The sequence below is a fragment of the Mastigoproctus giganteus genome, chromosome 7, assembly GCF_048544385.1.
Source record: "Mastigoproctus giganteus isolate SK-2022 chromosome 7, ASM4854438v1, whole genome shotgun sequence".
NCBI lineage: Eukaryota > Metazoa > Arthropoda > Arachnida > Uropygi > Thelyphonidae > Mastigoproctus > Mastigoproctus giganteus.
Window position 1 is genome coordinate 125,550,422 of NC_143581.1, and position 12,528 is coordinate 125,562,949.

The 12,528-nt window shown below is 38.4% G+C and overlaps 1 protein-coding gene across 1 annotated transcript in view; it reads right to left on the minus strand.

The window, feature by feature from the left end:
* The window catches only part of unc80 (unc80, NALCN channel complex subunit), a 1,843,891-nt gene that overhangs the window by 379,426 nt on the left and 1,451,937 nt on the right, over positions 1-12,528 (minus strand). Inside the window, exon 54 of the mRNA XM_090378420.1 lies at positions 12,179-12,234. Within this exon, the coding sequence (XP_090234546.1) occupies positions 12,179-12,234 (56 nt within the window). The remainder of the gene's footprint in view (positions 1-12,178; positions 12,235-12,528) is intronic.

Sequence of the window (12,528 nt, forward strand, 5' to 3'; positions counted from 1 at the left end):
AACTTCTGTTCCAGAAAAATTAATGGAGGCACTAGTTAAAGAAGCACTGCAGGATCATTTAGACAAGACTTCAGCTATAGCTCGGACACAGCATGGTTTTGTTAAGGGGAAGTCATGCCTGACCAATTTGATTGGATACTATAATGCAGACACAAAGGAATTGGATGCAGGGAATAACTTTGATATTATATACTTGGATCTTAGAAAGGCTTTTGATACTGTTGCACATGGAAGACTGCTGCACAAACTGGAGCAGTGTGGGGCATTGGAGGCAAATTGCTGCTGTGGATAAAGGGGTGGTTGAGGGGGAGGGGGAGAAGACAGAGAGTGGTAATCAATGGACACTGCTCATCGTGGACTAATGTTATTAGTGGAGTCCCTCAGAGTTCAGTATTGGGTCCATTATTGTTTTCTGTATTTATAAATGATATTGATGATGGTATGTCAAGCTTAATGTCCAAGTTTTCCGATGATACGAAGGTTGGCAGGGTTGTCAAGGACACTACTGACACTATGCTACTGCAACAGGATCTGGAAAGGTTGAGCAGATGGGCTTCGAGGTGGCCAATAAAGTTTAACATTGACAAATGTAAAGTACTACATATGGGAAACAGCAACCCCAGAGCAACGTATTAACTCTGTGGTACTACACTGACAGTGGTAGAGAATGAAAGGGACCTGGGGGTGGTTGTGCAGGCAGATATGAAGTTTTCTGAGCAGTGCAGACGGGCTGCAAGAGTAGCTCATGGTGTATTGTCGATGATATATAGGAATTTTTCTAGCAGGGATAAGGAGGTGATTATTCCCTTGTATAGGGCAATGGTCAGACCACACCAAGAGTACTGTATACAGGTCTGGAGGCCTCATTTCAAGAAGGATGTAGAGATTCTGGAACGAGTACAGAGAAGGGCAACAAGATTAGTGAATGGAACAAAGGGGTGCTCTTACGAAGAAAGGCTTAAGTTTTGCAAATTACAGTGTCTGGAGACTAGGCACCGGCGAGGTGATCTGATAGAGGTGTATAAAGACTTGAATGGTTTCAGCATGCTTAATGCTGATGGGATTCTTCCTCTTGCTCAGAATAATCACCTGGGAGGGCATAAATTCAAATTGATAAAAGACAGATGTAGGATAGACGTGAGGAAATTTGCCTTTAGCCAGCGGGTGGTTGGTTGGTGGAATAAACTTCCATCCCTTGTCGTGGAAGTTGATAGCCTAAATAAGTTTAAGGCTCAGGTGGACAGGTATTTCGAACGAACAGAGGGGTGAAGTGGAAGTGGTTATTTTTTATTTATTTATTTTTTATTTTTTTTTTTTTTGGCTGATGCTGCATAAGCTTGCTTTCTTGCATCAAATGCCTCTACTAATGCTAATGCTAATCTGAAGGAGGAAGTTGTTCTTACCCGGCTCCGCATAGGACACTGTCATGTGACACACCCCTTTTTGCTGAGGGCTGATGACCCTCCTATGTGCGAGGAATGCGTCACCGTTTAGTCCGTCCAACACATTTTATGCGATTGTACTAGTTTTATAAATGCTCGTTTTAGCACGTTTACCCAACTGACTGACCCATATACACTCAGTCAGATTTTAAATGACAACGACAATGTGTCAGCAGTTTTTAAATTTTTAAAATCGATCAGTATGTATACACTCATATGAAATATACAATTTGCTTTTATCATTATACTGATTTTATGTATTGATATGTCTGTATATATATATATTTGCAACTTTAGATGAAGTAACCTTTTTAAAACTAACAAGTCTAATCTTTTTTGAATTATCATTATACTGATTTTATGTATTGATATGTCTGTATATATATATATTTGCAACTTTAGATGAAGTAACCTTTTTAAAACTAACAAGTCTAATCTTTTTTGAATTATCATTATACTGATTTTATGTATTGATATGTCTGTATATATATATATTTGCAACTTTAGATGAAGTAACCTTTTTAAAACTAACAAGTCTAATCTTTTTTGAATTTTATTCTTTCCATGGCACATTATAACCTTGCTCTTTTTGCGCCACAAAAATCAAATCAAATCAAGCTAATCTGAAGTGTCTAGAGGACCACTCACCTTGACTGTGTACATTGAAGGGTTGTTCCTGAGAAAAAGATCAAGCATGTTGGGTTTGTGGTAAGGATTGTTTGGTATCCTGGTAGGTAAATGAACAAACTGTGTGAAGTCATTAATAATTGCAAAAGCCTCAACATCTTGACCTGCTTGGTCCAGGTGCCCAGAATACTGACCACCTGGAGTTGAGAATATTAACATAACCAAGAAAAATTATCTGACTGTTAGGAAAGTTGCATTGAAAAAAATTGAGTTTCAGAAAAAGGAAGTTAAAGTAGTTAAAGTTCTGCAGAGACTGTAAGTGGAAATGGACACAATTGATATTGGAACAGAGACCATATATATTTGTGAAATGAATGAGGATGTGTTTGGAAGGTTTAGATATTTTCACGGATAAGTTTGTTCTACTAGTTTGACTATTCATGATACATTCAGTAGATAAAGTAAAGGGGATTGGGGGAATTATTTGTATGAAGTAATGAAATTTTTGGATCTGGTGTACACAGAAAGAATATTGATAATTTCTTGATAATGTCCACCATATACACAATACTTAGATCCTCTCCAGTATCTAACTGCCAGAGTGGGGTCAGCGAGATTATATACTAGCTGATTTGGATACCTTCTAGAGAGTTATCAGTAGGTTGGGTCTGGTGTTCTATCAAGCGGCCAGCCTGCAAACACCATTTTAGAACTGTACCCTTGAAATGTAAGAAAAACTGGATCTCACCATGAAGCCCCTCGTAACCTCACTCATACTGCATGATGGAAGAGATGAGGATGGGGGGGGGGGGGGGTTGCCAGAACAGTGCTCTGGAGATTAAACAGTTTCACCACTTCAAGCCTACAATAAGCAAAGTGGTGGTATTGCACTGGTTGATGAGAGTCATCTACTACCTAGTACTGTCTGGTAGAACTGAGGGAGCAGCATTTCTCTCTGTGTGGCACGGACACCACACCTTGACCATTCCTTACATTGGTTCATGCCAGGGTGGTCCCCTCCAATATATTGTGTGTAGTGTTTCAGAATTTTCACAGGGGGTATATCCGGACTTATTAACAGTCCCACCACTATTAACAGTCCCAACCAAACCCTCTACCTGTACCATCATGATGGTGCAGGTAGAGGGTTTGGTTGTCGCAGAACAACTGGACTTCGTCGGAATTCAGTCCACTTGACTCACAAGCGTCTTCTAAAGATCTGTTCCATCAGCATGTTAGACACCTATTTAGAAATCCCGAGCTTGTTATACCCAAGAGAATGTCTGTAACAAGCCTCTCTTATTATACTATTTTAGGTTTACAAATGGTATAGTGGTAGAATTTAGAGCTCTTTAATGTGGATAAATTTTTTTTGAAAAATTTTGCTGTTATTAAGCACAATTACATATATATATATATATATATATGTGATTGTGCTTAATATACATATGTGCCTATTGTCTTCACAATGTCTATCTGTCTGTCCACATGTAATAGAGGGACTTCCATTGGATGGATTTTCCCGAAATTTTATATTTGTGCCTTTTAAAAATATTTGGGCCATTCCAAATTTTATTAAAATTAAATATAAATCTGACAATTAATATATATATATATATACTTTTTTTTTTCCATACAATTTGAATGGAAAAAAAAAATTATAGATTAAATGTAAGTACAGTACTTTTTTTTTTTTTTTTTTGGTAGTTGTTGGCGCATCGGCTTCTGTGGCCATAATGCACTTCCCAAGGTTTTTGCAGTACTTTGATCCAAGCCCGAGGCGGGATTCGAACCAGCGACCTTTGGGTTGACAGGCAGGCACTTTACCCACCCGGCTAGCCCGGTCGGCAGTACAGTACTGTTAGCTTTTGAAAGTCTACAGACTTTGTGTGTACTTTTATGTGAGACTTCTTAACATAACACCACTTGTAAAGAGATAGATCAATATATCATTATTATTGTTGCTGTTATATTATTTCTCCCTGATTGGGGGATTCCACTCCGTGATGGGTACTGCTACCAAGTATACAGGGTGGTTGTTGTTGGTTGGTGTCTGGTGTTACTGTTGGTTGAGGAACTCTCTGACTATCCTACAGGTGTTTAGGATTGTGACTTTCTGGAGTTACTTGTAGGTGTTCTCTGGGAGACCTATTGCTGCTAGGCCGCTATGTAGGGTCTCTGGCACCATGCCAGTGGTTGACACGATGATCGTTACTTCTTGCATATGCCACATCTCCTTGACCTCATGTCTCAGGTTCGTGTACTTCCTAATTTTTTCCTCATAGGTTTTCTGGACATTGCTAGGCACCACTATGTCAACCAGGTAGGTAGGTAGCCTTTTCCATCTTGTGAACAAAGGCTATATCCAGTCTGATGTGTGGGATGGTCTTATCTGTTATTATGGTGCGAGCCCAGTACAGCTTGTGGGTTGGGATCTCTAGTACTGCCTGGGGAGCGTACTTGTAGTATGGTACACTTTTTTTTGTCAACTGGTATTTCCTCGCTAGCTTCTGATGTATTATCCTGGCTATGTAGTCATGTCTATGAGCATACTCAGTCTGTGTAATCACGTTGCATCCCCCTGTGATATGTTGGATAATTTCTGAGGCCAGGTGGCATTGTTGCCAGTGTCGTCTGACATTCTGGGCTCCTTTGTGATGTATTTTCTATAGTTTCTGGTGTTGATTACCTGGATGGCCAGCATGAATCCTTCAGTCTCGGGGGAAGAGCGTCCCTCTTGTGAGCCATGCATTGGAAGCAATGTTATCGATGTGAGCTTGATGGAGATCATTGTAGAGTCTGCCGTGGAGTGTCTTCTTTGCCCATCTTTCTAGCTTCGTGTCTTGTGCCGTCAGGGTGGGACGGGCTCCTCGCACTTATCTATCTTAATTATGGCCTGGTGGAAGTGCTGTGTTATTCTCAAAGTAATCCTTCAGGTTAACTATCGCTGTTTTCTGTTGCTCTATCAGATCTATCAGGCTCCTTCTTCCCTCTTTTAGAGCTATTGTTAGTCTCTCCACTGCTGACTTCAGTTAGTGTTGGCGGCTCTTAGTCATCATTGTCCTTGTCTTTCACATGATATCCTCTAGCTCAGTGTTAGTCCAATCTATGACCCCAAAGGAGTAGGTTAGTACTGGAATTTAAATAGGTGTTTATGGCTTTAACGGTTTTCCCTCCATTCGATTTTGCTTTCAGCAAGCTTTTGAGTCTCTGATGTTATTTTTCGGTCAGGCACTTCTTGATTTCCTTGTGCTTTAACTGCTGAGCCTGCATCATCCCTAGGTATTTGTAGGTCTCTCCTTCTGTCATAGCTTTGATCTCTTTACTAGTTAGCAGCTGGTAGTTTCGGCCGACTAATTTTCCCTCATGCAGTGCGTGGGTCTTGCATTTGGCTAGATCAAATTTCATCCTGATGTCCTTGCTGAATTCTTCGGTGATCCGGAGTAGTTGCTGGAGTTGCTTCTAAGTTGCCATGTAGAGCTTGATGTCATCCATGTACATCAGGTGGGTGATGGTGTAGGTTCTTTCTTCCTTCTTTGAGGTTACATCTATACTTGCTGCCGTTAAGAATGGTGGATAGCAGGTTGAGTGCTAGACAGAACCACAGTAGGCTCAGAGCATCTCCCTCTTCTGATAAGGATTGGTCTGGTTGTGATGTTCTCAACCTTAATGGTGGTACTCCATTTCACCATTTTTGCTCCTAGGAAGTTTGCCACTATCGGACTGACCTTGTAGATTTTCAGGATCTCTATTAGCCAGCTATGAGGTATGGAGTCGAAACCCTTGTGGTAATTAATGTAGGCCGTATATAGGTTGCGGTGTTTCTTGTAGGCTTGCTCCATAACTGCGGCATCTATGGTGAATTGCTTCTTGCATCCTTTGCTCCTCCGCTTGCATCCTTTCTGCTGTTCGGCCATTATGTTCTGACTCTCTACATAATCTGATATCTTCATTTTTATGCAGCCAGTCAGGATCTTGTACATCGTTGGGAGGCAGGGGATTGGCCTGTATTTCGTTGGGTTTCTTGCATCTTAATCTTTAGGCTTCAGATATGTAACTCCTTCGGTGAGAAACTTCGGAATTGTCTCAGGGTGCCTTATCATTTGAGTGAACTGCTCTTCTAGGTGCTTGTGTGTGGAAGTGAGCTCCTTGTACCAGTAGTTGTGGACATTATCAATTCATGGGGTTCGCCAGTTGTGGGTATTCCTGATCAACTGTTTTACTTCTTCTCAAATCTCCCACTCTCTCATCTCTTGTACATTCTAGGTTTTCTTTCATTCTACTTCTATCTAGGTGGCTCGGCTGGTATATCATTCTTCACTGCTCCTGATATTTCCTCAGAACTCCTCGAACATCTTCTTTTCGGGTGGTCCATTTCCTGCTTTCTCATCTTCTCCCAGTTTCCTCTAGAAGGCTCTTTGGTCTTCATTGAAGATTCGGTTGTTTATTTTCCTCTGGGAGCTCTCTTTGTATTGGCGTAGTCTCTTGCTGAGTGTGAGGAGGTTCTGCTTCTTTGTGTCCAAGTATTCTCTGATTTCTGATCTCATGTTTGCTATGGACGCTGTCTCTCTTGAGGATGCTCTTTACCTTTCCAATCAATTTCTTACTTCTATTGCCCTGTTGGCACTGGGTCAACTGACCTATCTTGACTCTTAATTCTTCAATCTTCTACTGAATTCTTTCCAAAGCTGGCGGTTCGTTGCTGGCTCTTCTGATGCTGTGGTCTCTCGTTTCTTTTTCCATTAATCCTAGTGGCTGCTATGGCAGCACAGTACGGCTGTGTGGATAGCCTCCAGCGTTGCACCATTGTTGTCAAGGTAATGTGGTATTATTTGCCAATTGAGGTGGTTACTCTCCACAGGATTTTATTCAACCTCTGCTTAGATATCACGTGGGTTCTTGTGAGGTCCATTCCTTCGAATTCTGTTAAGGCCTTCTATTCTGGATATCATGACTTCATCTCTTTCCACTTCGGCTACTCTGGGTTGTATTTCTTCTTGATATTGTTGTTGTTATTTGGTTTTTAGGAGCATTAGCAACTAAGGCTATATTGCTCTGGGGATATGCAATGGTCATTCCCTGACCTTTCTGCATCCTCCGTATTTGGTGGTCATGGGCTCAAACCCCAGTCTAGTCAAGAAGCATGTGCTACGTACTGCTGCTCCTGCCCACCTGGCTACGGAGGAACCACATTTCTTCTTGATCTTCCTCCTGTGGTTCCATATTAACCTTATTCTTTGTTCTTTGTAGTTGATCACTCACATCCTGCTTGATTTTTTCCAAGATGGCAGGAGCTATTAGGTTCTTCGTGATGATGGTCCTACCACTTGGTATGCAGTTGCGGCCTGTACGTTGTCATATCAGTCTCTAGCCCGGCTATTTCATAGTATGCTCGCATGATGTACATATTCATTTCGATGCTCCACTTCATTCTTTGGCATCTTCTTCTTCCTACCTGGGTGGTCACTAGTTGTGCAGGAAGCACTTCCAGTTGGTGGAGCTGGATGTTCTTGCCCTTCTCTTGTGGCAGCCATATGGGGGATAGTGCCACTTGCTCGACTGTCTTGCTCGGGAGACTGTCTACAACTTTTCGAGCCAACCCCTCTACTTAAGGCCTGAACACAAGTGAGTTGACTTTATCATGCACTACACTATGCAGAAAGATTAATATTTCTCTGCGACATCATCCATCTATGGAGGTGGACTTGTTTAGCATCGGCTTATGTACAGTGGGTTTTCTAGTTCTCGCGAGTGACACCAGATGTCCCCACTATCTGCCTCAGTTGTCTCACTGATATTGGAAAAGGTAAGTCCAATGGGGAGCAACTTTCGCATTTTTTTTTCATTATTATTATTATTATTATATTTCTCCCAGCATAATAGGGCCATTTTCGCTTCCACCAAGGCATCCCTTTTAATTATTATTATTTAATTATTTTAATTATTGCGTCCCTTTTAATTATTATTATCATCCATATGGTGCAAGGAAGCTTGAAGCTTGAGGCTTTTGCTGCACCAGCCAAAAAAAAAAAATTTCTGAGTTACCCCTAAGAGAGAGAGAGAGAGAGAGAGAGAGAGAGAGAGAGAGAGAGAGAGAGAGAGAGAGAGAGAGAGAGAGAGAGAAGTCAGAAATAGAAGGGAATCACCAAAAAAGAGAAAAATAATGATATCCAGCTCAAGACCCTGGGTGTGCCAAGCCCATACTCAACAGATGTGAGCCAAGAATAAAAAGACTTAAAAAAGGTACATGGAAAAGAATAATAAATATTATACAGTCATAATTAAACTGAACAGCTAAGTTTAGTTTCATTAAGCACAGTTTTATTAATTGTTCTATAAAGTAATCATTGTGGTACAGAATTGATAAGGAGATAACTATATTTACTTCTATTAATCACAGGAAAATAATAAAAAAAAAAATTAAATTCATTAAAAAAAAAATCAAACATGCCTGAAATGCATGCATTAACTAATTTTTATTATTTAATTAGCATACTTAATTATGTTCAATAAATAGTTTTAGTAGTCCTCATTCATTAGCATATTTTTAAATTTAATTAAGGATTTAGTTAGCTACAACTTAATATTCATATAGCCTTTCTTTGTTATCATTGATTTCGGTGTGAATATCACACCACACAATTAGTAACTTGTAGTATAATGCATTGTCATGTTTTAATTGTAATTAATAACTAGTTTGAAGGTTCTAACTGGACAGTTTTGTATACTTTTTGTTTATAATAAAGAAATTAGAAAGGAAGTAACATTATTTAGAAAGGTGCTAGTCTAGCACAAAATGCATAACATGCATTGTTATATTCTTACTTTTTAGTTCATATGGTAATTTTAATTGTTAATTAAATTTATAGAAGATTCATACCACAGACAAGAGAAGCAAAGTAAAAACCTGAAAGTAGCAGGAATGTGTTGGCTTGGGAGAGAACTGTCAATGGTGGTTATCTTATGAATCATAGTTATACTTATTGTGTTACTTGTGGCCCTTTTGCAGAGTTATCTATGGTTGGACATGAAAACAAAAGCTCACAAAGATGTCTTTGTGAGCTTTTGTTGTAAACAGCATGAGAAACTTACATGCCAAATTAGCATTCTGATGAGCTTATGTGAGGGTATGAGCAACAGGGTGAATGCACTCAAAGAAATTAAAAACAGGGACACTTCAAACATTCAGCCTCTGAGTCTGCTAGAGGCTACACTCAGGTAACACAAGCAACAAGATCCTTTATGTGAGAGTGTGCTGGTCCCACAAGAGATAGCTTGCCTGCCTAGTGCATAAGAGGACATTGTAGAGCAGCTGTATCTTTTAAGGGCACAAAAGGTGATACTGTTGTGGTACTGATGGTATTAGGAGTAGGATATCTGAAAGGCCATTTTACTGAGTATAGGTCAGAAACACTCATGAGAAAAAGTGATGAACTGGTTTCAAAATGAAACTGTCTGCATTACTGCCTAAATACAATAGGAAGGAATACATGATGAGAGCCTTCTCAGGATTTCATCATGTGGTCCCAATTTGGTCCTGGAGAGACTGTGCAAGGCTAGTGTAACAGAATTTTTCTCAGCATGGTCAGTTTTTGTTAACAGGCGAGACTGCTTTTACAAGGATGGAATACAATTACATAGAAGGGTTATAAAAATATTTGCTGATGCTATTGAGGCATTGTTAGGTGGGTCGGAAAAAAGTTAGTTTAGGAGATATATACATACTAATAGTTTAACAGTAGCCATATGTTGGGGTATAAATGATTCTTACATTGCTTTCATTGGAACATGTAGCAGCCTATGAAGAAAAATGTCAGAGATTTCAAGGCTGCTGGGTGTCCTTATGGAACAGGCAAATACAGGGGCTGTGTTAGAATTACTAAGAGTAAAAACAGTTACATGTATACTTGAATGTATATAATGCTAGGAATATAGTAAATAAATCTGATGAATATGAAGTACTGGTTAAATCATTGCATGTGACACTGGAGGGATGTGGGGGGAGACAGTGTCACACAGACAAAAGAGATGAAGAATTTGAATAAGGGTACAGAAAAGACAGGAAGGGGGCGGGAATTATGCAATTAGTTCAGAAGCAGAGAATCTATGGCGGTGCATCCAGTTGATAATGAGCAGCCAGTGCAATGTTGAGTCAGTCTGATGTGACATAAGCACTGAGAAAACAAAAATTAAAGCAGAGGTGTGTCACAGACCTAATGATTGCAATGAGTATAATAATTACTGTACAGACATATAGAGTGGAACAACAAATTGGACTGTCTTATAATGGGAGATTTTATCTTCCGAAATATTGACTGGAACTTGTTGGTCACTAGTTTGTCACTCATCACTAATATATATATATATGATGGTTATTTTCAATTTTCAATTTATTTCCAAAATCAATTATTTCGATTATGGCATTTCAGTTGTGCCCATCACTCCTACTACACACATAGCATCTAAGTAGCATATGTAATATGTTACTACCTGACAGTAACATACAGTGTTACTGTCAGGCATCATGAATCCCCAGTGAACATGATAATGTTTTAACACACACACACACACACACACACACACACACACACACACACACACACACACACACACACACACACACACACACACACACACACACACACACACACAACTGGCATTATTAATTCTGTTATAATTCAATAAATATGGCCAAAAAATATAAATTCCCTGAGATAGTGACAACAAGCAACTAATTTTGTTAATTAATTAAGTCAAATTTTGTCAGATTAAGTTATCCACTCTATAAGTATACTTATGATATGGGTGACTTAATCGACTGTACTTTAATTGATGACTTGATGGGTAACTTAATCAATCACCAAAAGCCGAGCTGTCATATTACTCTTTATTGTTTGTACATCAACAAATGAGTATCCTTTCAGTGTTTGTTTACCCTAGGAAACAAAAAAAAAAACATCATATGGAGCCATACACAGTGAATATGAGGGTACTAAACTTAAGAGGTATTGTGTTTGGCTAAAAAATACTTTGTAAAAGTATACTAGTAGTTTCACCACAATAACGTGCCATTGCATTATTGTGGTGAAGCAACAGTAATGCATGGAGTTTCACTGTTTCTGGTGCTTTTCTTCAGTCATATCATTAAACTTCAATCATTTCAAAAACAATTAATCTTCAGTCATTTCACAAATAATTAATCTTCAGTCATTTCCCAAACAAATCTTTGGTCATTTCATACTAAAATTTCCACCCAAGACATAATTTCATAATTTGTTGAAGATGAGGGTCTCTCTGAATTACAGATCACATTCAACAGACTCCCTATCCTCTTTTAGATGACAGTGCTAACCAAAAACCTGTGTACAGTCCATTACAGAGTCCCTATAAGCTATTTTAAGAAGATCAAATGTTTCACTTGTGGTTTTTACAATTTACTCTGACATTTTGAAATACAACAATATATGAATAACAATTTTTGTTATTAACTGACGATAACAGATTACTGTAAGCAAATGTAAAGCTTACTTCAAGGAAATATGAGACATGTTTAAACACATTATGCTTCATGTCATAATGTGTTTAAACTCTGTTGTCTCAACCTTGAACAATAACCTACATACTACATTTTGAACAGACCTTTTATACCATACATAACTGTTTTTAGCATGACTAACTATTTTAACCCCAGGGGCTCATATCTGGTGAGTATGGGATTGGCAAACCCAGGGTCCTGAGCTGGATATCAGCATTCTTTTTTTTTTTTTTTTTCTTGCTTTCTTGGTGATTTCCTTCCTCAGGCTTCCTTGCACCATATGGCTAATAATAATAATAATAATAATAATAATAATAATAAAAATTAATAAATTTGAGCCAACAAGAAATGCCTATCATTTTTGATACTTCTGCATTCTTACAAATTGAAACAGATTTTTTTAAATTGCATTCTTGTATTTTTAAAATAACCAATGTCATTGCAAAGTGCATAATTTAAAATTTTTTCCAATCTTTAATCCAATAAAACTGAGTAGGGTACAAAATATGCTATATACTGCTCAAAGGTTAGGCTAACTGGCTCACATAACTTGCTTCATACAAATGGAACTTACTTTTAGATGAGGCAAATGGGCAATATATGGATGTCTGTATAGTGTTAAATACACTCCTACATTAAATGAAAAAAGAAATAAATTAGAAAAATAGAAGTAAAGTAAATGTAAATAACAAATAATAAAAAAGAAGTCAATAATATTGTTCAGCAAGCACTAAAGAAATATACTATATACATTACATAATTAGATATTTTTAGAATTGATTACTGTATTTCCCCATGTATAAGACGCACCTTTTTTCGAAAAATTTGGGGTCTAATAACTGGGTCCATCTTATACAGTGGTTGTAGATTTTTTTACTCGCATTTCCCGCTTTTTCACGCTTGTTGTCTTTGTGCTCATTGTTT